Source organism: Alligator sinensis, unplaced genomic scaffold, assembly GCF_000455745.1.
Source record: "Alligator sinensis unplaced genomic scaffold, ASM45574v1 scaffold1089_1, whole genome shotgun sequence".
NCBI lineage: Eukaryota > Metazoa > Chordata > Crocodylia > Alligatoridae > Alligator > Alligator sinensis.
The window spans coordinates 372,641-400,515 of NW_005842030.1; the positions used below are offsets into that span (position 1 = coordinate 372,641).

At 48.0% G+C, this 27,875-nt stretch overlaps 2 protein-coding genes across 3 annotated transcripts in view; one reads left to right on the top strand and one right to left on the bottom strand.

Annotated features, from left to right (window-relative positions):
* NARS2 (asparaginyl-tRNA synthetase 2, mitochondrial) overlaps nt 1-15,007 on the bottom strand; it is a 73,619-nt gene extending 58,612 nt beyond the window's left edge. For both annotated transcript variants that reach the window (XM_025202554.1, XM_006022330.3), the window contains exons 1-5: nt 14,494-15,007; nt 9,807-9,916; nt 8,635-8,755; nt 6,591-6,731; nt 1,443-1,523 (exon numbers count right to left, since the gene is read on the bottom strand). In XM_025202554.1, the coding sequence (XP_025058339.1) occupies nt 1,443-1,523; nt 6,591-6,731; nt 8,635-8,755; nt 9,807-9,916; nt 14,494-14,634 (594 nt within the window). In that variant the 5' untranslated portion in view covers nt 14,635-15,007. The remainder of the gene's footprint in view (nt 1-1,442; nt 1,524-6,590; nt 6,732-8,634; nt 8,756-9,806; nt 9,917-14,493) is intronic.
* Nucleotides 15,008-19,477: 4,470 nt separating this feature from the next.
* LOC102379029 (rano class II histocompatibility antigen, A beta chain-like) lies at nt 19,478-25,144 on the top strand. Its single transcript, XM_006022331.3, has 5 exons — nt 19,478-19,621; nt 19,860-20,126; nt 21,803-22,084; nt 22,269-22,379; nt 23,770-25,144. Exons 1-5 carry the CDS (start codon nt 19,525-19,527, stop codon nt 23,856-23,858), a joined length of 846 nt encoding a protein of 281 aa, XP_006022393.1. The 5' UTR covers nt 19,478-19,524; the 3' UTR covers nt 23,859-25,144.
* Nucleotides 25,145-27,875: the final 2,731 nt, after the last annotated feature.

The following is a 27,875-nucleotide window of genomic DNA, read 5'->3' on the forward strand; positions in this document are numbered from 1 at the left end:
CTGCTATATGCATCATTTAATAGGATCCCATTTCACGCTTGTACAACTCCTTTTGATCACATATCTCATTTAACTTCACCAAGGTAGGCAACATAACCAACTCATTCTGCAAACACCCTCAGGCAACACCCCAAAACAAAACCCAGAGTGCATGGTTCTCAGCCCCACATCTCACCTGACAGTTCCCAGACTTGCAATCCCATACTCTTGCCACTCCGGCCAACATCTGCACGAATGCTTCTGCAACTTAAGCCATCTCCAAGGCAGCCTCGTAGGACTTAATGCAATCAAGCACAGGGGTGGATACAGCTTGTACAGAAGACTTGGTACACTGTACAACTGTAAGCTGTCTACTGTGTGTATCATCACATCTTAAGTCGCATGCAACAGCCGGAAGCGATTTTTTGTTTCTGCTGAGACACTGCAATTCACTGGAACAGTTTGGCCTGGCTAGTTAAGTTTGCTCTCACAGCAAACAAAAAAGCTGGTCCATGTGCTGTTCTGAACTGGTCTGTGAGGGTGCTGTAGGTAGGGCAGGGCAGGTTTTTCTATCATGAAGCAGCAGTAGGCGAAGATTTCTGATATGCAGATAGAGGAACCCAGACATGACAATGCAGGAGCAGTTGCAGACTACCTCGACAATGCTTTGCTTTGGGATGACTCACCAGCAAGGCTACAGCCAAAAAACAGAAGCAGATGCTACTCTTTGTAGTGACAAATGTAACAGGGGCTGATCGGATCGTTCACGATTGGGAAGGGAACAGTTACTGAGAACTTGAGGAATATTGCAATCTGGCTAAAGAAATTCACATGGCAGTTTTTCACTGGGGATGCGGAGGGTTTTGGTAGGTCCTAAAGCCAGTACAGTGACAATTTGTAGGTCTTTACGCTCTCTTTTGGCAACCCAGGTGAAAAAGCACAGCTCACTCTAAGAGGACGGGCAGCTCTTAGAGAAGGATAAGAAGAAAAAAAATAAATGAAAAAGGCACAAGAAAAAAGGACCAGCAAAATATGCTCGTATGTCAGACGTCATTCTGTGGTTTGGAGGAGGATATGATCAGCTTGAAGATTCACAGGAGGAGCTGAAAGTAGTTTCAGGTGTTCTGCCTGTCCCCGAGGCCTTTTCCCATCTTTTGTGCATTTCCACCCACATTTTCCTGTTTGTTAAGGTTGCTCACCCTCCCCTCCTTGTGCCCTTTGTAAGTTTTTCCATACACAGGGGACAGAAAGAAAGAAATGAATGCACGTAAGGCTGGTTAATGCAGAGAATTAACTAAAAAGATGAAATAGCTGCTTCATCTTTCAGTCGTTAGTGTGGGGATCATGATGAACTGCTGTAGATTAAAAATCCCTTTCAGAAGGACAGGGAAAATAGGATTTATAAGACCAAGTGTGTTCCTTTAGCAGCTACCAGTTACAGTAATTTTACAAGCACAACTTACCTCAATTTGGAAGAGCTCCCCACCACCTTCACAGTCATTTGATGTAATGACAGGAGTATGGATGTGCACATAGCCGTTCTCCTGAAAGAGAGAGGACATGGAAGGGTTGCCAATCCAGAAAGTGTAAAATCCAAGGAGGATTTCAACAGGCACAAATCAGGATATGCCTACACCTGTCCAGAACCAACACCATACACAACATTTTAGCGCAGCACTGCCCATTTTCTGAATGGACGGGGAGCCACATGACCTCTGGACCACAAGCAACATGGGCCACATGCAGCACTGTACAGGCCTTGCCACTGAGCTGCTTAGAGGCCCCATGCCCCCAGGGTACAGGCTCTTTGGGTCCTGCAATTTGCACTCTGAAGCAATCTGTGGCATAGTTAAACATCAGCTAGATTTGTAAGCATTTGTATTTAATGCTTGTTTTTTCATGCATGCATTCATGGTCTCTCTAGGGTAAATCCTGCCCCTGAAGAGGGATGCCGCTTGTGTTACTCCATTGTAGAAGCAGAGGGTAACCAAGTCTCCATGCAGTCAGACTTTTAAATAGAAGAAGTCTGATTGTAAAGCAACTTTGAAAAATACAGTGGCTTTGACCAGGCTGCACAGCAAGGCGGTGGCAGAGCTGGGAGCAGAACACTCAATACCTCTGGATTGCCAAAATCCTAGAAAGACATATGTTTGGCTTGAAAGCTTCAGGCAACTCAGGTGAATGAGACTCTAGGAGCAGCATATTTTGACTGTGAGCAGCAGGAACCGATCTTGTGGTGTCTCTCAGAGTTGCAGAAAAACAGGTCTTGAAAGGATCTCAGGGGGTCACTCTAGTCCAACCCTCTGCTCAAGGCAGGATCATCCCTGTCTAAACCACTCCAGCCAAACGCCTGTCTACCTCACACTGAAAAACCTTCCAGTGACAGCTTCTACGGCCTCTCTAGGTCATTTGTTCCAGGGCTGAACCACCCTCGGCGTTCACGAATTCTTCCTAATAGTTAACCTAAATCTCCATGGTTGCAATGTAAGCCCATTACTTCTTGTTCTGAGCTCAGTGGACACAGAACTATTAACTCTTTATAACAACCTTTTCTGTATTTGAAGACTGACTCCGGCAGTGCCTGGCACAAAGGGAACACAGCTGTGATGGAGGCCTCCTGGCACTACCAACGTGCACAACAATGCCCATGCCACGCTACTGTTAGTGCTTTAGACAAATAAAAGGTACTAGGTTTCTTTAACAATATCAACATAGCCTCCCTGAGGGAGGGAGCAGAAATGCCCCCTTGCTCCAGGGATAAGTCCTAGCTCTCAGCTGATGTGATGACAGCTCCGCAGCAAGGCTAGCCATGCTGTCTTAGGCAGGACTGCTGACCTCCACAGCAGTGCTGGCAGATGCCTCATGTGTACCTGCAGTTATGTTGGCAAAATGATACTTTACCACTACACCCAGCATTGCTGGTGGCAGGAGGAGGGGGAAGGGTTTGAATCCATCAGTACAAGATGCAGGCTTACCAGCCTGGCACAATTCATACTAGAAATGCCCTTCTGGCATACTTTATCTCAGTTAAGTGTGCTTAATAGAAGGAAAGCCTAATTTAGGGCAACTGCTACCATGATATTGCTATTTCATGTGGCAGACTGCTCCCCTGCTTGAAGAAGGACCCTGACAGTACGAGTCACTACAGAAAGCCAGGAGTCCACCTGCCATGGAAAGGTCTGGGATGGCTCCCATTATAAAGCCATGAAGCAAGTGGTAAGGGGGCGGCACAGACTCAAATGTGAACCTGCATCAGTTCAGAGTGGTGCACGGTGGACATTCGTGCTGCAGTTGTCTCACTGTTCCTATGAACACAGCCCCAAGATGAGCAGGGATATTCATACAGCACCGATCCTAGAATATGCAAGAGAAGACTTAAAGACGGCATGGGACCGTCAACTTTGTACCGTGAAAATGCCCTACTTTTACTTTTGCATTCCTATATATTAGCACAACATTGTAAATCTGGATTACAAATTCTGCATGAGAAGTTCTGGTTTCTTTTAAAAAGAAACACTTCCCACTGTGTCAAAATTACATAATGAGCACATTAGATATTGCCAACACCCCCCCACCCAATCTTAAGTCTGGGACCAAATCTGAATTTACACCATCTCTAAGAATCCCTTTAGGTATAAAATAAAAGCACAATTTTAACAGAATACTTTAAATCAGAATTTTAGAAATCCCACCCGACACATGCTCTTGCTCAGTGGTTCTCAAACATTTGGGATATTTGCAGTTTGTTAGGCTGCTGGGTACCCCCTACAACTGTGTTACAGGTAACAAAAGACTACACTTTATATCACTACACCCACACTGCACCCTCTCCCACAGCCTGGAACACATGGAGAGCTGCTCTTCATTTTTTCCTTTTCCCTCTCCTTTCTCCATTTCTTTCCTCTCCTGCTGCATATCCCCAGTGCTGCACATAACCTAGGTTAAGAAACACTGGCTTCCTTCAAAACAGAATTAATTCAGTGAAGTCATATGCACTGTAGTATGCAAATGCTCAGACTAGGTTACACAGCCAGAAGAAATAATTGTAATAATCTAAGGATGGACACACACACTTCACATAGATTGGGATGAAAATATCTGAAAACTATTTGATGTAATAGCATTAGTTAGTTTGTCAGAATGTTATTCTTCCAGTTCTAATTGTCAGAGCTCTTATTACTGTTCTTTACTACCTGTTTCAGGGTGAATTTTAGTATCTCTATCTCTTTGCTAACATCTGAAATTAAAAGGTTGTAGATACTGCCACCAAGTGGTCATACACAAGAACTGATTTAAATCAGATTAGGTATCCAGGTCGTATATTGGTTTAGAGGAAAAGGCAATCAGAACTCACAGTAGAGATATCTTTTATTAGACCAACAAGATTTTTGCAAAAAATAAATCTTGCAATTAAAGACATTTTTTTGCAAAAATCATGTTGGTCTAATAAAAGATATCATTGCTACTATGAGTTCTGATTGCCTTAAATCAGATTATACATTAACCATTGGTACAATGTGGAAACCCGGGGCATTTTTACACGTGCAAGCGCTGCAGCGCCAGGAGCTTTGAAAAGCGCCTGGTGCTGCGACACATCCAGTTGCATAAGTGGCAAAATGCGTGTCAGCACAAAGAAAAAGGTGGCGTTGGACTTTTGAACAAAAATACCTTGGAAGTGCTTTAGTTCAAAAGAATTTCTACCGGGAGAGTGGCAACTGCCCCAGTTGGAACGTAACACCTGTACATGGCCTTAGTCACCTCAGTGTATGGGCAGATCCACCATGGGGGTAGGCCCTTAGAGGTGTGACATCCTCAGAGTGATGAATAGTCATTGTGCACAGAGCTGAAGGGGATGTGGCTGCAGCCCCTCACTGTGATCCTGGATGCCAGTGGGGTCTCAGCAGCTCAGGCTGGGAGCTCCATGTGTGCTGTGAGCTCGGGGCTCACTGGGGCACAGTCTGCCCAGAGTGCCTGCTTTGAAGCAACTCCAGATGCTGCTGCTCTTTGCTCCTCCACCCCCTTTCTCCTTCCCAAATTCAGCACTAGAGAAAGGAGGAGGCTGGAGGAGCAGCTGCGGTGCTGAGTCTCCAGACCTGAGTGCAAGCAGGGGTTGCACATTGCTAGCTGCTCCTCCCCTTCCCTCCCCTTTTGCCGAATTCAGGGGAGAGTGAAGAGCAGCAGGCTCCGAAGCTGCTAGAAAGCAGCAGAGCTTGCACCAACCAGCGGTGAGCTCACAGAGCTCATGGCACATGCAGAGCTCCCAGCAAGAGCTGTGCCAAAGTGCCAGTGAGCTCCAAATGCTCACTGTGCATGCAGGGTGCAGTCAAAAGCGAGGGCAACCATGCCACCAGACAACCTCTGGATCTGCCCCTCCCTAAACGTCAGGTATAGAACACCAAGGATCCCTGGAACCAGAAGTTCAAATCCCAGGAGATCTCCCCCATACTTTTGCGATAATAAATTGAATAACAACTGGACCCAGAGAAAGAAGTATGTTTAAAGAAAGGGCTTTAAAAAGGAGAACTTAAGGAGAGTTCAAGGGCACATAGGGCCCTTTCCACTCTTTAAAGAAGTGGAGTTGATCAGAGGACAGGGTGAGGAATCAGGAACCAACACGTTCTGTCCCAAACACTGTTGGCAACTACATGCCCCTAACAGCCTTATATTAAAAGAGGCATCTACCAAATCTGGAGACCTCAACTTCTGGGCGCCCAGGCTGAGACAACAAGGGGCTAACTTCCAGAGGTGCCAAGCACTCACCACTACAGTGGAAGGTCAGGTGAGGAAGCAAAGAATGGCATGTGCCAGCAAAACGGCACTGACTGCTAAGGAGGAATGACCAAACAGCATCCTTTGTTAGCACAGTGTTTAGCAGTTTGACTGTCAGCTTTGCAAACTGCTCCTCTACCCAAGCTCACAGGGAAGCACAGTGACATATCCCAGTTGGGCTGCAAAGTAACTCAGGGAGCGAGTGAAATGGCTACTTCTTACTCTTTCCATTTTCTGTTTTTAAACTGGCACGTTGACTGCTCTCTTGAATCTTAGCTTGGTTTTCTAGGTTCAGGGTTGACCCAGAGACGAGCCAAATTTTTGATTATTAGCCAAAAGCTCCAGTTGAAGGCAGCAGTATCACATGCCAACCAGAAACCACAAGAATTAGTTTGTCATTTATTCAGATGGTTTCCATTCTCTTTGATGCAAGCTTCTATCTACCCTGATGGTTACAGGATGGCAGATGTTAATGAGAACTGTGAGGTAGCTGCCATGTCATGTGACAGCCTGTTGGTCAGGACATGTCTAGCCTGCAAGCTAGACAAGCAGTCAGTGCCAGCCAAAAAGCTACCTCCAGGTCTAGTCCAAGAAACCAAGGAGTCTGCCCTCGCTAGCAGCTACACTCAGGCCTGGCTTCTGGGGTTACACAGAGAGATTTGAACAGAACTCAAACAAGACACTGGTGAGAGTCACAGAGCAAATCAGGGACAAACTTGAAGACAGTCCTGACCCCACCTCTCCCCGGACACTACAGCATAATACTCCCTCCTCAACTCTAGCTATATCACACCACTGTCTGCACAAACAGCAATGGAGAAATAAGATCCAGAAGCAGTCACCTGGAAAAATGAGTGGATTGCAGCAGTTGCTTCACTTCGTACCCTCAGGAGGGACCTCAACGTGTTGGTCCTACACCGCAAGTGAGGGAACTGCCGGATGTATTCCAGAGGGTGCTTCTCCCTTGGTTTGAAAGGGAACATCTAAAGGAAAGGACAAGGGGGAAAGGGGAAAGAACAGAAAAAGATGAGAACCTGAAATGAATATAACTTAAGTGACATCTGTAGAACAGCAACAATTCAGAAAGTGACACAAGTCAATCAGAGGAAAAATGGATTTTTTTTGCTATTCTTTCTAGTTTATTGTTTTTTTTTTTTTGGATCTCCATGCAACCTCCAAATTAGGCCTTCCTAAGCTTCAGGATGCTGGAAGCTCTAGAGTAGCAATTTTCAATCAGGGTGCTACGAGAGCCTTTTCAGGGTAACACTAGCACTGTGGGGTATGCAAACATCTGCATGAGATTCACGAGATAAACCCCGAGATTTCAAACAGGAATCCATAACATCAAAAACCTTCAAATTACCATGGGCTTCCTGAGTTCTCTGCAGCACCAGAACTGCTCTAATATCTTTCCATAGTCAAGAAACAAGTGAAAGCTAACAGCTGGCATTCTTTGAGGGGGCCCTTGAGTCTAAAAAGGTTGGGACCCACTGGTCTAGAGTGAGAGGATCAAGGGAATAGATCAGTTTAGATACACGTTGCTTAAACACTCTTCCCCTTAACATCCACTCTGCCACTGAGATACAAGGCTACTTGCTATACAGACAGTGGGCCTTGGCCCACAGGGAAACTACAAGCCTCACTCAGTGGTTAGAGGGAGGCCACTAAATGGTTGGCCCAAAGGATTAAAAAATAACAGTAACGGGGGTGCAGGTCATAGGTTGATAACTATGGCTTCCAGGGAGGAAGACACCAAGCAGAGAACACCAGCAACTGCCCACTGCCTTTTGAACATGTCTGAGGAGCCTGTGGATGCCATCCAGTGAAACTCTGCCTGGAGACCTACCTGCATGGATGAATGACAGAAAAGAGAGCTCCACAGTCACCTGGATTCCCCCTGCCCAATGCTTGTGAGATACTGAGCATGTCCTACACATACTATCAATGCGCCATGAAAAAATACGGCAGTCTGCACAGGAATCAGCTGCTTCTGGGCACAGTGTCTTCACTTGCACCCAGGCACACATGAAGATGCCGTACCCGGGAGCAACTGATCCAAAGCAGGAAGTCTGGGGGATCAGCCCTGGGTGGCAGTGTTGGGGCTGGCTGGGGCATGAGGGTGCTACAGTGCAGGGCTAGCTGGCAGGGAGCCCCTACACTGTAGTACCCTCGTGCCCCAGGTAGCCCCAGTCACAGTCTACACGTGTTTGATTGCACACAAGTACTTCACCGTAAGACAGTACTATCCTATGGCGAAATGAACAAGCTTACTGCGCCCTAATAGGGGTGCATATGTAGACTCTGACACTTTACTGTGAAGCTAATTAGTAAACTCCATGTTGGCAGTCAAACGCATGTGTAACACTCCCACAGAATACTAGGTTCGACAGTCCTGTGGTCTGACCCAGTACGGTGTTTTTTGTTTTACAGCTCCCTGGGGCAGAGTGAGAGTAAAACACAAGTAAGAGATGCTGGCCCTGTCTGGAAGGTGCTCAGATACTACTGCAACAAACAGTTAGACATAGGATAGAGTCAGAATTGCAGAAAGGCTCACCACATTGGATGCTGAGAAAACCTAGATGCTGAGATACGTGTTTTTTTTTGCAAATCCAGCCCTTTCTATGCAGTCAGTTTCCTGTTTCCTCTGTGTACCTGTCTATTTGGTTGTTCCTTAATGAGAAGGCCCTTGTACAGATCAACAGAGGAAGTAAAAAATCCCACAGAACCATTGAAAAGCAAAGATATAAATAAAAGAAATATAAAAGATATATATAAAAGAAATAATAGGAAATGCACTGTGAAGCATGCTTTAGCCATTAGAAGACTTAGAAACTGGTTTCTCCAAAAGAAACCCTGCTTGCTTAACTGAGAAATGCAGCCACATACCAGAGTATCACAGGGTCCCACCACACGGATATTTTCAGCTTTTAGCTCCACATTCTGCTTTTGATGAGGGCTTTTCAGCAGCTTCCCTTGCACTTCCACAGCACTTCCAAAGTTCAAATCTCTAAGGGAGAAACAACATTATCAAGATACACAGAATCATAGAAAAGTAGGATTGGATGGGACCCCAGATGGTCATCTAATCTAACACCTGCTGAAGGCAGGATCATCCCTGTTTGAACCCTTGTCTAAGAATCTATACTGGGTTTCTTAATTAAATTTAAAAGATGTAAAACAATAATGTCCTGTATCAAGGACAGGCTCCTCTTACAGGCCTGACCTTGGTTAAATGGCTTCCCCTGGGTTTCACAGTAGCCCCAACTTTGGCCCCAGTTTCTCTTCAGAAGGATCTTGGGATGTTCTGCCCCCATCACACCATCTTTTGTGCCCACCCCCAGGCAGAGATAACCACAGCATCTACTGCAAGAGGCAGGACAAGGCTGGAGACCCAGTAAATGAGAGGCTGGAATGGAAGCACCATGTCCTAGCTGGATACAGCCTGCCTAATTCAGGAGAAAAGCAAGACTCTGTGATGGTGGATCCCAAGGCATAGAAAAGCATCAGCCCCCTGGCACTGTCACAGACAACAATGGAGCCAAGATTTCACCCTGCAAGTAACCCCTTACTTATGCTCCCTTCAGAAACACTCAGCCCAGCTCCTTCCTAACCCTAAAGCAGTGGTTCTCAACTGTTTTGTAGCAGGACCCATCTGTAAACATGGATGGCCAGTCCCAACCCAGTGGCCCTCACTCCCAGCTCCCCAGTGTGTGGGGTAACCCCAAGCAGCACCTTGCAGGCTGGAGCTCTGCCAGCCTGCAAGGGAAAAGCCGCGGTTTCCCACGTTCTTCTCCTTTAAAAGAGGATTCATTTTTAAAGTTTGTTTGCAACCCTTTCATATCTTTTTGCAACCCACTTTTGAGTTGCGACTCATAGGTTGAGAAATGCTGCCCTAAGGGATACTCCTGAAAGACCCTACTCCTGCTGCTGGATCCCTTCCCAGAGGTCTGGTGAGGTGCAAGCAGAGGACAGGGGCCTTGGCCAGATCAATTAGAACCGGCTCCAAAAAAAAAACCCAACTGCAGGGAAGTTTCTTTAAGTCCATCAAATCCACAAACCTATATTTTAAGCTTGGGTCAGCAACAACCTGGAGGCTTTCCAGCGAACTCCCATCATTTATATGCAGAAACAAAACTTCTTTCTGGGATCGCACAGAACGGACCCAGCCCTGGAGGAAGAAGGAAAATAAAACTGGTTAGTCTGCTATACCAACCAGCCAAGTTATGCTCATGCACCAGCCAAGCTGGACAAGTCTTTTCAGGCCCATTCTGGCTCCCACAGAAAGCTGTGAATACGTTTCCGCAGGGCCTAGTCCCAATTCGTTAAAATAGCCTCAGCTTTGCTACTGCCACCAAAGCAAGCAGGGGCAGATCTGCAGGCACAAAGACCAACCAACTTCCTTGTCGATGTGGCACAAACTTGCTTCTTTTGGAAGCTGCAAAGACTGAAATCGGCAATGCATTTGAGAGATGGAAAGTGGCCTATACTTTCTAAATACAATTATTAGTTATGCCCCTTACAACAAAGATTGTGCACTGCAGCTAGACATACCAAGGGAATGCAATTCAATTAAACAAAACTGGCAAGGTTATTCTGATGGGAAGCCTGTAACTGAAATCTGTTTCCCAATAGCTTATTGATCCCCTCTGCTGTGCGGAAGTACGGTAGACCCTGGATAATTCACAGGGCACTGTTCCTTACCCACTGCAAAGAAGAGGTTTGTGAACCAGCTGGGGGTATACATAGCGGTGGACAACAGGACTGCGAAGGTGCTCCTGTTGCTTGCTCTGGCTTTTATCTGGAAGGGTGCTGCGTCTCTAATCAACACAGGGCTGCTAAGGTGCTTCAGCAAATTTGAGGAGCAGCGCCCATGGAAGTAAGAACTGCAGCCAATGCTTGAGCAGCTTGCTCTTCAACTAACAACTTGCTGCAAAGTCAGCAGACAGACCACCCAGATGCCAATGAGCTGGGTTCACCTGTACTGCTTTAATTAATTAAAAAGTTGGGGGGGAAGAGATTTAAAAAAACCCCCAAAAAACCACTTTATTATACAAATATTAAAAACAAATGATGCAAGTGCAAACATGTGTGACCTTTCCAGGGGCTGAGCATGAAACACTTGTTAGCAACAGAAAACACCATATCATCAGAGACTGAAACCCCATCCACTACAGCCCCACACATGTAGGACCAGCTGTCTGTCCTGCACCACACAGAGGGCCCCTGGATGGCCCAGGGCAACATGTTTTGTTGCAATAAGGAGTGTCTGAATTCAAATGAGAGAGAGAGAGAGAAAAAGAGAGAGGAAGGAGAGAGAAGGCAGTGTCTAATAAACTGGGTCTACAACTTCGGTTTGGCTTAAGGGAAAAAATAAAAAAGAGCGAAAGAAAGGAGTTATAACCAATCAATAGATGTGATTCACTTTCTGGGCATTTCTTTTAAGACTTTCATATTAAAGGAGCTTTCTAATGGAATTTAGAACACCCCCCCCGGAAAGCTGCTTCAGTCTGAAATGTTACTTGTATTGCTAAAAATGTGTAAGATGTGTAGATACAGAAAATTTAAAGGAACACTTTTCTAGTTAGTTTTTTGTGCAGTCCACAGCACTTTGCTTACAGTCAAGTCAAGTTTCCCTTGTGTAGCTGGGTAAAATATTCCTGTTTGTCAGCAGTTCTCTAAAGGGAAGGGAAATTCCTCTTCATTTAAAAAGGAAAGAAGAGTGATTTTAAATGATAAGAGGTAGCCCAGGAACACAGGCACCGTGTTGCTCTCCCTCAGTACCTCTAATAAATGGTTTCTAACTCATTTTTTGGTCAGTGGTGCCTTTGAACACTTCAGTTGAAATGGTCATGACTCTTTTGCATAGCACTGCTGCACAAGAACCATAAAGTTATGTTGTCTAGAAACAAGTGTGGGTCCAAATTCTGCCTACATTTATGCCCCTGCTTCCATTAATGCATTTGAACAATCTTAACATCAAGCAGGGCAGACACGTTTGCAGGGTCTGGACCTTGGAAATAAATATATAATAGTTTAGATGGGGGTGGGGAGGGGCAACCTGCGACATGTGTGCTACAAGTGGCAGGGGCAGCCTCCATGCATGGCACACAGCAGACCGGGGAGGCGGCAGGCAGCACAGCAGCAGATAGTGCAGGAAGGAGAAAGCAGAACAACAGATTAGGCAAGGTGCACAGGGCAAGGAGCTGAAAGCAAAGCAACAGGTCCAGAAGGAGAAGGGGATCAGAGTAGTCATCAGACAGGACCTGGAGCTTAATTTGTGGCACACCTGTGGACTCCACTGGTCTAGATTCATAGTCCAGGATGAATGACCTGTAAGAGTTATGCGAGAGGCAAAGATTTCTTAAGAGAATTTTTTTAATCTTTTTAATTTCTGGACCATCATGGCTATAACACATCACTTTTTTACTATTGTAAGAGTTAATCATCACATCCTGCTGGGGTCATCTGATCCCAGCAGTCTTTCCTGCCTAAGTGCAGGGGAGCTGGACCCAATGATCTGTAAGGTCCCTTCCAGCCCCTAACTATGAAAATATAAACTATGAAAGTATAACAAAACAAACTTGCACTAAAATAATCAACAGTGTGATTAGTAACAGAAGTTAGGAATGACGTGGACTCAGATTAAAACTCCACGTAGCAACGCATGCAGACACTTGAGCTGTCAAATTCAGATAGGAGCTGGCAGCTAAGACACACCTCTGATTACAGTACTTGCCATAGACCTTATTCAGATTTTAAATCTTCACATCAAGTCTGTGCAGAAACATCAGCTGTCCTTTCTGAGCTCTAGTTGTCTACTGGACTAGAATATACATAAACAGACACCTAATATTTCATAGAATCATAGAAGTCAGGTCGGAAGGGACCTTGTAGATCTTCAAGTCTGGCCCCTGCCTGGGCAGGAGAAAAACTGGGTTCAAATGACCCCAGCCAGGTAGGCATCAAGTCGCTTCTTAAAGACCCCCAGGGTAGGAGCCAGCACCACTTCCCTTGGAAGTGGGTTCCAGATCCTAGCCGCCCTAACCGTGAAGTAGTTCCTACGGATGTCTAATCTAAACCCACTCTCCAACAACTTGTGGCCGTTATTCCTTGTTATCCCGGGGGGTGCTAAGGGAAACGATCTCCCCCAAACCCTTCTGGTCCCCCCTAGTGAGTTTATAGACGGTCACCAGATCCCCCTTAGCCTTCTCTTGTGAAGGCTGAACAGGTTCAGGTCCCGTAGCCACTCATTGTAGGGCCTGCCCTGCTGTCCCCGAATCATGTGGGTGGCCCTCCTCTGGACCCTCTCAATGTTGTCCACATCTCTCTTGAAGTGGGGTGCCCAGAACTGGACACAGTACTCCAGCTGTGGCCTGACCAGTGTCGCATAAAGGGGGAGGATCACCTCCTTGGCCCTACTTGAGATGCACCTGTGGATGCATGATAGGGTCCGGTTGGCCCTGCCGACCGTGACCTCGCATTGTCGGCCCATGTTCATCTTGGAATCAATAATGACTCCAAGATCCCTTTCTGCCTCCGTGCTCTCAAGAAGCACGGAGTTTGCGCATCACTTTACAATTCTAAGAGACAGAAGCATCCAACTGATAATTTTCCCCTGCCAAGGGTACTTACATCAGCACTCTTCCCAACTATCTATCTCTCTATTCACCGGCTCTTCCTTGCTCTCTTCATGTGCCTTCCTTCTTATCATACCCATAGTTTGGCCCTGACCCTATGTATTGCACACCCAGAACTCACACAGCAATTAATCCTCTCAATCACAACAACAGTCAGCTTTGGAGCACACAGTCTCTTCATCTACTGCTTTAAGGCCAGCAGTTTTGCATAAGCAGGTGACAATCTTTGCCCTTTCAGCGTATTAAGGATTTTTGTTTGTTCAGAATTACCTGCTGGTGCTGCCTCGGTGTTCACTTGCTATTTCATACCTCTTGTCTGAATGTCTAAGTTGTGCTGCTTTAATTATAGCAGTATGGTCCAGGAGTACAACTTCCATCTCCCCACAAGGCATGTACTATTGCATCGAGGTAAGACTGTTTTTACTGGCACACCCTCTTTTCCTGCTGCAAGAGCATATTAACCAGCACTGGAATACCAGCAAATGCCTCTAGCATGGACGCTGCTATACAAGTAAAGCTGTACCATTATATTAGATCCTATCCCCCAAGCAGAAACAAATGGTAAAGGTTAAAGCACCAGACTGAATCTACAAAGGGACTTTTGCCCGCACAACTATTTCGATCTCACTTCTTCACACCCCCAACTGACTTCAGCGTGCCAGCAGACATCCTTAGTAACAGAGGAAGGGAAAGAAGCTATTCTAATATAAAGCATCTAAATAACAATAAAACTGCATCCCCACTAAGAGCTGTACTGCGATATCAATAAAGCACATCACACCCCTAACCGCTAGACTTGTATAAAAGCAAAATAGGGGTGAGGATTAGGTTAAAAATCAAAACTTTAGAAACAAGATGTAACAGCAGAAACCAGCCCAAAGGGACTTATGTGCAAGACACCATCAACTTGCATCCCATTTCAAGACAAAGTATTGCTGGTAATCTGCAAAAGCGCATTTTCTCTTCCCATCTTATCCCCACAATCAGACGACAGACAGAGCATTAGGGTCTCCAGGCGCACACGGCCTGCGCAGGACAATGAGCTGGAGAATCCTCCGAATCAGGAGCATGCAGGGGCACGAACCGCAGAAGCCCCCTCCCAACCCACCTGGACTTTAACATCATCAAACGTCAGCTCCCGGGCCTCCAGCGCCTCCCGGACCCTCAGCCTCGCCACCGGCGCGTGCTTGGGACATGGAGCCGAGGAACAGCGGCGAAGGGCCTGGAGCAGGCCCCGGACCCCAAACATGGCCGGTCGCACCTGCCCCTCCTGACACTAGCTGGGCCCTGCCCCTCTGGGCAGCACCTGAGGCTGCTTTCAGGGCTGTGACCTTGCCCCCCAAGGCCAGCTTAGCCCGCCAGCTCTGCCCCTGGCACTCGCTCGCTTGCCCTGGAGACCTTCTAGGGCCGGGAAGTGGCTCCTCCTTGCTCTTGGCCTTGCCTGTGCCCACAGCCCTACTTCCTGCAGCACCTGGGGGGCCCAGCTGCCCCTGCCCACTATGCCCTGCCCACTATGCCTTGCCCCAGCTGCCCCTGCCCACTATGCCCTGCCTCAGCTACAGCCCCCCTGCCAGAGCCACTGCAGGCTCCATGTGGCAACAGAGCAGAGTCCCTTCCGCTCACGTGTCCCGCGCACAACCAATGGCAGCTTGCGGGCGGCCGAGGGAGCCAATCGGGAGGCGCAGTTCTAGCCGGAAGTGCCTTCTGTGCGCGCAAAGCGTCCCGGGAAATGTAGTCCCTACCTCCGAGACTTCTAAGGCCCGTTGCGCGTTATGCAAATATCCACCCCCATGCACTATATATAGCGCGATATGTAAATGTTTCGTTACAAGCGAATTTATGGCGGGATAGGGAATTTATTGCCCGCTGTTCAAATGGACCAGGACACGCGGGGTTATTGCACGGCATGCAATAAACGGGGTAGTAAACTTGCCTATTGCGCCATAAATTTGTGCCCCATACGGTACATTTACTTGCTATTCAAATCGCACGTGCCTATTTGCATGTGATTTGCATGCACCCAACCATGTGTGCTGACAGAGGGCGGGGAGCAGGCGGATGCCCTTGCAGGCTGGGTGCCAGCCCTGCTCTGCGCTGGGTGCCTCTGCACCCCGGGGTGCACCAGGCCCATGTCAGGGGCCGCGTATGCCAGCACCTTGCAGGGAGACACAACATGGACCATGAGATGTCATATAGGAATCTGTAGTGGGAGAAATGCATGGCCCAGCTCGACGCATGGGGCTGCCTGAGCTCTGTGCCACGCAAGAATTGCCCCGGGAGTCCAGAAAGGAGGGAAAGCTTGGAGCTGGCGCTTTCCAACAGGGCCTCGGGTGTAACGAGGGTGACCTGGAGACTACAAAGTCTGAGGACCACTGGTCTAGTGGTTAGAGCCACTGGTCTAATGGTTAGAGCCACCAGGTTCGTGGTTAGAGCCACTGGTTTCGTGGTTAGAGGAGGCAAGACTGAGCTCTCTTAACTTTTCCACCGGGCTCCACCCTGTCCCGTCTTCCTCATGTCCTCTCAGCCCCTCTGTGACTCCTCCCTCCACCACCTCTTCTGGCCTCCACCTCACAGCACAAACACGCCTTGCTCTGGAAATCCCACTGCTCACCCACTTGCAAGTGCTGCCCCATCTCTTCTCTCTAAGCTCCTTGAACAGGCCTGGAGAAGCTCCCCAATAAGACCTTTGAAGTGACTTCATTGTTTTCTTCCAAATCCCTCCTTAGAGCTCTTCTTTGCTGTGACACCTCCCAAAATCTTGATCGCGGCTGGGCAGCTGACATGCTGGCGTGCTTCTGATGCGACCCATGCTGTCTCACTGGTTCCTCCGCTCTCCCGGCCTTCTGCATCTATCTCATTTTTTCTCCTATCTTATTCTTGCACTGGAAGCTGTTTGGGACTATCTTGAACTATCTTTTTTTGCTCTGTGTTTGTACAGCGCCTAGCACAGTAGCCTCAAACTCATCAGTTCTGTAGAAACGCAGACAACAGCAACGGTAGGAGTCAAGACTCTCAGGTCCTATTCCTACAACAACCTTCTGAGTGTTTTGGGCAGAGATATTTCCCTCTCAGTGCCTCAGTTTCCCCTAGATTACAACAGAGACCATAGTCCTGACCCTCAGTCAGGATTGTGCCCCTGGCATGAAAGGCAGCTCTTAAAGGTCAAGGGGTTTTTAGGCATGAGATGACTCTCCGTGTGTCCTAGCTGCTTTGCTACTGCCCTTTCATCATCACCGGCTACTTTCTGGCACCTGGGTCTACCATCTCTGATGCTGCTGTCTGGCCTCCTGGCTGCCGAATCCCCTACCCTATGTATCTTATTTGGAGATGGAGGTTTTAGTTTTTAGGTTAGACATTATTCCTCACGTTCCCAGTCTTCTACCGCTCCGAGCAGCTGCCACTTCTGGTTAAATCCTTGCAGGTAGAAAATGTGGAGTGGGAGCTGTGATAGAGGTCACATGCTTCCTCCCTGCCTGCAGAGGTAGAAAAATATATGGGACAAAGATCTCATCTCTGGGAAACAAATGCTCTGTTCCCCTTCCCTCCCCCATCCAGATATACTCTATCATAGCTTTATCTTAAAATGTTAGTGGTAGTGATTGATGTAACCAAATATATTAGATGCTTTTTGGCTATCATAGATACATTACTGTTAAAATTCTTAGATCAGTTGTAAAAGCAAAACAGCCTTGTCAGAGAAGACCATAAACTAAGGTGAAGAAGAACCTGGATAGTGTTGAGCACCATTCCACAATGGCAAAAGAAAGGACATAAGAAATGCTCCCTTTTACTTTCCCAAGGACATAAATCCCAACTAACTGACACCTTCCATGCCCACAAGAGATCTGGTTCAGTCCAGTCCCAGAGCTTCAGTGAAACCAATACATTTAAATAAAGCCAATCAGAGAGCACTTATTAGAATAAGCTATAAATACAGGGTAGAGGCTGGAGGGGGATTTGGAGAACTCAAGAAATTCAAGAAGCCCCAGTGTCATCCTGCAAACTATGTCTTTCCCCTTCCCTCCCCTCTCTCCCCAGCCTGGTATAGGTATGTGTTGTCTGTGTTGTGCTGTCAGGGGTAGCCACATGGGCTTTGGGATAATTGTTTGTTTTTGTGTTTTGGGGTATAAGCTGTAAAAGGCCAAGCTGCAGATCTGTTTCTTGCCTCTTTTATCAACAGCCATCCTGCAAGGTTACCTATAATCCAGGTAGCAGTGCTTTTACTCCCCTTTCATGCCACCTGGAATATGCTGCTTCTTCAAGCTTCTTGGCTATCAGAGGCCCTCTCTCCACCTCAGCAATTATTCCCAATTTATAGATACCCCCACCTGTTACAGGAGGCCGAAGGCTTTGAGTTTCTCTTGAAAGACTAACCTGGAGAAAAAGAAATCTGGGGAGGGGGAAATGAAGATAAACCATTCAAGGGCAAAGCAAAAGGGTAGGAGGTGGTAGTGGGGGATAGGCAGGTGAGATAAGATGGTGAGTCCTTGACATGGGCCTGTCTCCCTTCAGACCATTTCCTGCATGTCACAAAACAGCTGGCATGGAGCAGTTGCTCAGGCTGGCAGGAGATGGTGACATCTGACAGCCTTGTGCTCGTCTGTGGTCTGCGAAAAGCTCAGCCAGCCCAAGATCAAAGATCAGAATAGCTGGAGGGAGAGGCTGGACTGTGTATTGTTGGCTGTGGAGAGATTATGCAGCTATAGATAAGGATGAAAGTGTGATGGATAAATGGGGAAGGGGAGGGTGTGCCAGGACACAAAGCAGGGTGCAGCAGAACATGCTGTAGCTGTGTTCCTGGGGTGCAGATAGGGTGCAAGGTGCTGTAGCAGTAAAGTGCAGATGTCTGGTCCCAGTGCAACTCCCCAGAGGCTGGAAGCTGCCCATGTGTCACAGTCAGGGAGCAGAGGGCTGGGAGAAGTGGTGGCAGCACCAGGACCAGACATCAGCAGACTGCCACCTCTCTGCCCTGCCTGCACCCCAGGGACATGGTCACGCTGTAGTCCTGGGCACCCAATGGCGTGCTTTGCTCCCCACTACTCTTCACGCATATTGTGCCCCCCTGCTGGGCAGGTGGGTGCCGGTCCCTCCCCATCACTCCCCTCTCCTCCCTTCCCGAGTCCTTTTGCCCAGCCTCCAGCCCTGCCATGCTGAGCTCCAGGGGGCCGTCGCCAAGTAATGTCCCTGCACCCCCCTCCCTGCTCCAGCTGTGCCCGTACCCTGCAACTTCCCAGGGCTGTGTGAAGTTGGTTTATGACCCCCTGCACCCGCTCCCCAGGCACACAGTGTAGCATCTCTGTGTGACCTGTCAGAGAGGCTGCTGCCTTGCTTCTGCGTGACACCACCTCCCCTGAGGAGGGCTTTCTCTGTGCCACGGTGCCGCTCCCCAGCTGCCATGTGCATGCACCTTCCAACCACTGGGGAGCTGCGCTGGCACCGGACATCTGCACCCCACGTTCCCGTTGCCACGGCCACTTTTCCCAGCTCCCCTTTTTGGGTGAGAGTGCAGTGTCTTGCCAATTTTAATCCAGAAAAAAAGTGCGCCCTGCATATTAAAAGTCTGGGAAACATTGCCTTTATACTGGAGAAGGTACCAGGAGCATTTTAAATCTGGGAGTTAGTAAGAGACCCAAGCATGTGCAGCTGACTTGAGTCCATGGGTTTCTCTCTGCAACACACTCATCTCTCAGAGCTGCCAACTCTAGGGTGTTGAGGGAGGTCTTTAGACCTTGCCAGCCTGCTGCACAATGTGCACGTCACAGTCATGGCTTCTCACAAGCCTCTGAGCAAGGCCCAAAGACATCATTGCAGGAAGTGGGCCAGAGCCACAATCACAGCATCCCAAGGCGCCTCTTCCGCAGCAACTGCACTTGATCCTGCACGACTTGCGGGATTGGTCTCACTAAAGTATGCAACTGGAAGAGAGAGGCTGAAATTGCTCCTGCCTGGTTACTACTGATGTGGCCTGGCCTAGATGCTGACTGGGTTGTTGGCTGAGGACTGCCCAATTGTATTGTTGGGCAACTTCTTCATGCTCTTGTGGTTGGGGTTTTGTAGAGAACTTCCTCTTCTGAAGGGCTTGAGTGAGACCTTGCTACTCTCAGCAGTGCTCTCTGTCACTTCCCCCTCCTGAGAAGCCATGGTTTCTGCAGGGATAGCTGGGGCCGGCTGCACTGGGGCTCTGATAGTGATAATAGCACTGCGAGTCAACAAAGCTCATTGCACTGAACCTCCAGGTGAGCCAAGCTGCTAGTGCTGGGACGAGCTTTCCTGCTGCCCAGCTCTGAGGTTAGGGGCTGGAACTTCATTTGTGCAGAAATCAGCGCAAGGGGCTAGAAACGCACGGTGGGATGGGAGCATCCAAGGCTGGGCAAGGCCCCAGCACCAGTGGGTGGGACCGGTTTGTGATCCGCTCCCCAGGCCCCAGCAGAGCTGGGTGGGATGGTTCGTGATCTGCTGCCCGTCTCCTCTCAGAGCACTTCCTGCTGCAGGAGAATCACGAGTGTCACTATGTGAATGGCACACAGCAGGCGAGGTACGTGGAGCGGGTGATCTGGGGCCAGCAGGAGATCTGCTACTATGACAGCGACGTGGGTTACTACGTGGCCCGCACAGAGGAGGGTCGACGGATTGCTGAGTATCGCAACAGGCTGGAGTACTTGAGCTTCTTGTGGGCTTCGGTGGAGAAGTTCTGCAGCTACAGCTACAGGAGGTTTAAGAGCGTTGCAATGGACAGGAAAGGTGAGTGGGGGTAGGGTTGGAGGTAAGAAAAGTGAAGAGAAGCAAGCTGGAAACGGGAACTGATAGTGGCTTGGGCAAACTCTGCCTGAGAGCAGTTGAGCAATTGAGTGGGGCTGTTTGTGTACGGGGAAGGGGAAAGGTGGGGCTTGATTTTGGGGTAAGAGACAGATGATGGGACTTTTCAGGACAGAATGAAAAGGTCACTTGTGGCTTGTGTAGTAGACTTTAAATTTCAGTTTCAAGGGGAAATCTCCCTTAATAAGATACTGAAGGACATGATCTGTGAAGCCCTACAAGAGAGGCTTGGAGCCAGTATGTCTAGAGCTCCACATAGGGACCTTCCCAGCCTACCACCCCTCAGGCAATGGTACCCCATGGGGTTCCCAAAACCCCACTATCAGAGTGAGCTGACGGAGACAGCAAACATCTACCACAGTCATGACCATGTCGGCAACTGCAGCACTCACCAGGCGGTTTACCAGTTGAACCGGGGGGCGGGTGGATGACCAACCCGCCTTACGGATAGGCCGGAGATGAAAGGGACACTGACTCAGTTGGAAGATAGTAAAATTGAACTTAACATTTACTTAGAGTAAGATTCCAACAGTGGTTACACAACAAAATGACAGTGGCGAAGCAGTAGTTAAACATGACAGGTAGGAGATAGCAATTGCTTTTTCCGATGTACGTGCGGATGGAGAGCTCACTCTTCGGTGAAATAATAGCCAGGGTGTGACTATTCGTATGACTATTTGGCCATGGGGACACGGATTCCTGGACAGGGCGATCAGTCCTATCCGAGGGCCTGTGTGGAACCCGGGAACCTGCGCTTTAGCGCGCTGTCCCTTTTATAAACTCTTCAGCCAATCAGAGGAGGCTGCTGATTTACAGTTAAGAGAGTGTGTCTGCTGGCCAGGCAGCCACGCTTCTCCTGCAGCTCCTGATTCGTTAAGGCTGTCTGATCATGAGCTGGTCAGCATCATGATCACGAGCTCTTCACACGCTGAACATGACCTGCTCTTGTGTTCTGCATTGGTCCGGCATGTGGGCTGAGCGTTTGGTCACCTTTTCTACTCATACAGACCACTGCCTGATAAAAGGAGATGAGAGTAGGGGGCAAGGTGGCTGGGAGGGGGTGGATTCAGGTTGGGTACGAAGGAGAAATCCAGATGCTATGGACTTGGCCCGATCCTCTTAGCTCTTTTCCTAATAGCATCTACATGTGCTGTTAACATGCAGCAATAAACTCCAGAGTTTATTGCTCCCGGGTGCACTGTTTGAATGTGCCCCTGGGACTGCAGCACATTGAGCCAGGTCAAAGCAGCCCTGGACTGGCAGACTGACCCCCTGGGCTTCTGGCCAGCTTGGGCTACTCTGACCCGGCTCAATGTGCTGCGGAGGGGCTGACTGGGGCACAAGGGTGCTCTAGTGTGGGGCTAGAGGAAAAAACTCCACAGCAGGATAGTACTTGTATTTATGACAGCTACTTTGCTGCAAAGTTTATTAGTTTCCTGCAGCCTAATAGGGCTGCACATATAGACGTGAGACGTTTACTGCTAATTAGTCTACTCTGCAGTAAACAAGATCTTGTATAGATGCACCCAGTTAGGAGCAATGTGGGCTGGGTTAGAGCAGGAAAATTTTACCAAGTTTTTCTCTCTGTCTCTGTTTCTCAGTGAAGCCCAAAATAAAAATTTACCCCATGAAAACGGAGTCTTCACACCCCCACAACCTGCTGGTTTGCTCCGTGACAAGGTTTTACCCCTCCGATATTAGGGTCAAGTGGCTCAAAAATGGGCAGGAGCATACAGGCAACGTTGTGTCCAGTGAGCTGCTCCCAAATGGCGACTGGACCTTCCAAATGCATGTGAAGCTGGAAATGGTCCCTCGGAGGGGAGATGTCTATGCCTGCCAAGTGGACCATATTAGCCTTCAAACTCCCATGACCTTGCAGTGGGGTAAGAGTCTGAAACTGGGGGACTCCCTAAAGATCCCCTTGGGGAAACTCCCGGCTCTGTGGGGACCATCAGGGTTTGCTCTGAAGTAGGAAGCAGACCTGCTTCCTCACACTTGTGGGTATAACAGATAAGGTATTAAAGGGAGAGCTGAGGCCTAACTCTTGGGGCTCTTGTTTTGTGACAGAAGTACAGACTTACTCTGCCAAGAGCAAAATGATTGCTGGAATTGTCAGCCTGGTACTGGGGTTGATGCTCATTGTGGTGGGACTTGTCCTCTACCTGAAGAATGGGGAAGGTGAGTAGCCCATGAGTAAAGCAGGCAAAACACATCCCTGGTGGGGCTGGGGTGGGATGGTCCTAAAACCATTAAGATTTTACTAAAATTAGAACTACCAAAACCATTTGCTCAAGTTCCAAGGGTCCGTTCAGGTTTTTTAGGTTGTGAACCAACAGCCCCTGAGATGAACCAAGCTTTGGCTTGCCGAATGAGCAACAAATCGTTCTGTCCCTTGCCTGCGTCTCTCTTGTGTAAATAACTTTATCTCATCTTTTAACCTGTTTCCCAGAAATGAACTATGACAGCAAATAAACGATTGGTTAAAATCCTGTTGTAGGATGTATCCACAATAAGCTTCCTTCACCTTATGTCAGGACAAGATGTCTCTCTTTTCCTCAGCAAACAATCTTACATTCTTGAATCTTAGCTGTTTTTCACCCCAGAAGATGGGCTTTCAGCTTGTGAGCTCAGGCTGCAGCCATGTGTCAGGAGGTCATTACTTCCTTGCTCATCTTGTATTATTTGATGGCATGGGGTACTGACTGGATGGGGACCAGTGGCAAAATAGGGAGGCCTGGTATGGAAAAGGTTGAGAGCTGCTGCCTTAGGGCAACAGGTCTCAAACACTGGAGTTTCCCAGTAAATTAAGAGTACCAGGAGTTGGAGAGTCTACCCAATAGGATTCATAGATTCATAGACATTTGGGTTGGAAGGGACCTCGGAAGATCATCGAGTCCAGCCCCCTGCCCCAAGGGCAGGAAGTCAGCTGGGGTCACAGGATCCCAGCAAGATACATGCAATTGCCTCTTAAAGGAGTCCAGAGTAGGTGTTTGCACCACCTCTGGCAGCAGTCTGTTCCAGGCCTTGGGGACTCGGTCAGTAAAGAAGTTCTTCCTTACATCCAGCCTGAAATGGTCTTGGAGGAGTTTATGACCACCATAGTTCTGGGCATGTTTCTTTTGTTTCTTTGGGGTGCTCCATTGTTCAGATTCCATGTAATATCACTTTTTCCTTCCTCAGCCCATTCAATGCTCCCTTCCCATCCAAGCACTTCAGCTCAATGCGCCATAAAACTAGAGACAGGAGCAGTATGGAGGTTGTTGGAGTCAGTATCCCTCTTCTCCTGGGCCCACGATCTCTGCCTTATCTCCCCTAATCTCCCTACCTGAGGGCTCCAGATCCTTCAGAAGTTCACAGATTCTAAGGGCAGCGGGTGGTGAGAGGAAGGTTTTGCCCTTCGGAGTTGGGTAAAGTAGGAGATCACCCCAGTAGCAAAACATCCTGAATCCTGGTCAAGTATTTCCCAACTCTGAAGTTCCCAGGAAGAGTTACTGGGCTGCCCTGAGCCCTGGAGAGGACAGTCCTGTCTCCACACCCATCTCAAGGAAGTTCTCCTCTCTCCCTGCAGGTTGCTCGTGGCCAGCTGCTGCACAATCATGGGATGCTGATATGCAAAGTGGCATCTCGACAACCCACCTGCTTGAAGACTGCAGCTAAGACTTCATGGCTTGATGGTCCTCCAAAGCACATGACACTCAGTATTAACATGAGCTGCCGGGCATTTCCCAACAGTGTCTCTTCTCTCCGTGCTCTTGTAAAGGTTGATACGGTGCTAACTCCAGCTGGGGGAATGGCCATCCCTGCAAAACCCTCAGCAGTTGAATTTCTCTTGTCTTGCACCCCCCCCCCACCCCAGCACTAACGCAACCAATGCATCCAAAAGAACCATTAGAGGAACTGTGAATTAAAGGGAAAGGAACAAACTGTTTACAGACCTGGGGTTATCCCAGGAGCTGATTTCATGCACTCATGGGGCAGAGCAGACTGGATCCTGCTCATGAAGATGAGTATGGACAGCCAGGCACTCCCAACAAGTCATTCACTTGGCCAGGAAAGAGAGCAATAAATACATGTTTAAAGGAAGGGAATACATATTTTGTACTTGGAGTGATTTATTTACGTTCCAGAAAAAAACTGAATAACCAAGTTAATTAAATATACTCATTAACTTGGGGTTTAATCTCAGCTCTTTGGTAAGTTTCTGTGCTGTTGAAGCAGATTTGCAATTCTGTATATCACGACACCCAGACACTTTGGCTAATTGGGATGTGGCTGCCCAGCTCATGTAATGTGTGAAAGCCAGGTAGCAAGGCAAATGAAAGGGGCAAAGCTGGCCTTGTGTGCCAAACAACCCATGAGAGTAATAACACAGAGAGAATGTGGTTTCCCTTTTGCTGTGCTGGTTGGGTTGTTCTCACTGCTGCAGCTGTTTCCAGTTCTGGCAATGCTTTCAGGATCGGTAGGGGAAGGAGGCAGCTTATCTGTTTCCTCTCTTGTTTATAACTAGTGTGACGGGCTCACTGCTTTTGCATGGCCAGCCCGGCTTAGAGAAGGACACTTTGGATTGGTGGAACATTGGTGGAGGCGCTCCCGGGCAAGGGACCCTCAGGGAGTGGGCCTAGGGGGAGAAGACCCTATCCCATTTGAGGGACCAAGTGGTTGGAACCCAGATAGGGTGAATCTAATATCTGGTATAGTTATGTTTCCTATTCGGTATCTATTGTTATTGGTGGTGTTATAAATAGTTGGATGTATTAATTCTGTATAGTGGGCTCTGTAAGGATGTCTTTATTAGCTAACCCACTTGTGCTATAAACTTGCTGGATTGACTCTCCTGGGATCCACCCCTCATCTGGGCCTTAGGCATGGGTACTTACGCAAATGCCCTCCCTAGGGCTGACTTCTTCCAGCTAACAGACCTTTATATGTATATTTGTATCTATATCTGTAATTACTTCTATCTTAAAGAGTTGTGTATATATATGTTGGTAACTCAATAAATTGTATATAGTTAAAAACTGGGCTTGGGCTAACTGTATAGTGGAAAGAGGGATCCGCTCGAAATTCTGGCATCCCTCTCACAGCACCCCTTCCTGCCTACCTGTCCCATCTGATTGGCATGCTCAAAGGGAGAGAGAGGCTGCAATTAGATTTAGGCAGACTACAGAAGTGGGTGGATGGTAATAGGATGGGCTTCAATGTGGATAAGTGCAGAGTGCTGCACCTGGGGAGAAGGAATCCACAGCACACATACAAGCTGGGGAGCTCCCCCCTTGAGAGCACAGAGGTGGAAAAGGATCTTGGAGTCATTATTGACTCCAAGATGAACACGAGCTGCCAATGCCAGACCGCAGCCAGCAAGGCCAGCCATACCTTGTCATGCATCTAAAGATGCATCGGAAGCCGGTCCAGAGAGGCGATACTCAGGCCGCAGTTGGAATACTGCATCTAGCACTGGGTGCCGCACTTTAAGAAGGATGTGGCCAGCCTGGAGAGGGTTCACAGGAGAGCCACCAGCTTGATGAGAGGGCAACAGGGCAGGCCCTATGAGGAGAGGCTGAGGGACCTGAACCTGTTCAGCCTCAGCAAACAGAAGCTGAGGGGGGATTTGGTGGCTGCCCACAAACTCATTAGGGGAGATCAGCAGCAAATAGGAAGGGTCCTATTCCCCCCAGCAGCACCTAGGGTGACAAGAAACAATGGCTAGAAGCTGCTGGAGAATAGGTTCAGGTTAGAGATTAGGAGGCACTATTTCATGGTTAGGGTGGCTAGGATCTGGAACCAACTTCCTAGGGAAGTGGCCCTTGCTCCTACCTTGGGTAAATTCAAAAAGGGGTTGGATGAACACCTGTCTGGGGTTGAGTGATCCCAGCGTGTGCTCCGGCCAGTGCCGGGGGGTCAGACTAGATGATCTATTTAGGTCCCTTCTGACCCCTAACTACTATGAAACTATGAAGAATAGGATGTATTCAGGTTACACTAGGTTCGATTTTCAGTCCTTGTTCTGGTGGGTATGGACTTCTATAGGGTTGATGCTGTAGTTTGTCACCATCAGGTCTGACTGCCTTTGGTTTTCCAGGAATGGCAGGGGAACATTTCAGTGCCTTTATATTTTATATAAATGTATATGTATATATGTATTTATGAATATATGTGTGTGTGTGTGTGTGTGTATATCTATCTATATATATGTATCTATATATATATAATATGACATTTTATTTAAAAATAATCTCTGAACTATTTCTATTCCTGTTCAGTAAGCAAAACCCAGATTTCAGGCCTGAGGTAGGCTGCACAGGTGCTGAGTACATGAGGGCCCAAGGGCCCTGGCCCCCCTCAGGTAGAGGGATCTCACCTGAAATGTGTAAAGCTTTCCACATGTCCATCATCTTAGGTCCTCCCCCCTGGCAAAAATAAAAGCTGGCGCCTATGGTATGCTGTGTTTCAGCAGTGAAGCAGCACCGAATAAAACTCAGTGGTGCCTTTGGAAAGCAGCATTAAACCTAGCAGAAAGTGGAGGGAAGTGGGGAGTGGCATATATATGGTAGGAGCCCATATCACATCTAGGGATCACAGGACTTGAAATCTTGGTATGTCACTTATGTCGTGAGCTTGAAAAGCCTTCTACTAGGTGTGGTGCTTGGCTTGAGCAGATCCACTGAGATCAGATGAATAGGGCTCCTTATTGAAGGTCCCAGCCCTCAGATCGCCTTCTGCAATTAGCACTATATAAGTGCCAATGGTACCTGGCTCTAGTGGTGTGGACACTGGGGTGTGTGGCTGGAAGCCCAGAGGTCAAGCATTTGAGGCCAAAGCCGAAGACCTTATGGAGTGACCCTGTCAGATTCCAACACATCTGTGAATTCTGCTAAATATCTTGTCACACAAGGGCATGAGAAAGAAAAGGGAAGTGCCAATGGTGATGAACCAGGATGTGCATAATTAATTAAATTAGCTGGTGAAACAAACTGTTAAGAGGGATGGTGTAGCCACCTTCATTGGAAATACTATATTCGGGGAAACCTAGGCATCCATCAATCTGGGACGTCAAGGGATAATGAATCAATCCCGCTCAGGTGCAGAGAGAGAGGCCCTATAACCCATCAGCATCCCTTTTGAATCAAACAAGTGGCTGATTTTATGAAATCTTCAGTCCCCCGGTGTCTCTCTGCATGGCTCTATGAAAGCTAGTGGAGGAAATTGGTAACTGTACCCAGCAAGCCTGTTTTTAATTAACAAATAATTATCTACAAATTGCTGTAATTATTGCCTTGGATTCCAGAGGACAGGGATGTTACAACAAGATGAGCACAGTTGCCATATCAGTGAAATATTTTCCTTGTCTTATCTCAAGCACCCTGCTGCTACACGGCTGGGGTACTTTGCTTAGCTTTCCTTTTTCAGAGACACGATAAAACTGCTCTTCCTTCCTGGGAAGAGAGGGATTGTGGAAAGGACAGTTGGGCTTTACTTTTTTTAACATGTCTTCTTAATTTCTTTCATCTACTGCATTCATTCTGGACAGTTTTCAAGGGTGCCATTTAAAAAACAATGTAGGCATGAGGTCACATTCACGAGGATAATACAGATACAGAGACTAGATAGTGGAACAGGGGCAAAATGAACCGCCAGCGCTGGAATTTTTCAGTGGCATATCATATCAAATGCTTG

Bases quoted from the DNA above. Each gene is read 5' to 3' on its own strand.
- LOC102379029 (XM_006022331.3), top strand. From the start codon at position 19,525: ATGGTTTCTGCAGGGATAGCTGGGGCCGGCTGCACTGGGGCTCTGATA. The intron at 19,622-19,859 runs GTGAGCCAAGCT...GTCTCCTCTCAG, and splicing joins TCATTGCACTGAACCTCCAG to AGCACTTCCTGCTGCAGGAG. The intron at 20,127-21,802 runs GTGAGTGGGGGT...TCTGTTTCTCAG, and splicing joins CGTTGCAATGGACAGGAAAG to TGAAGCCCAAAATAAAAATT.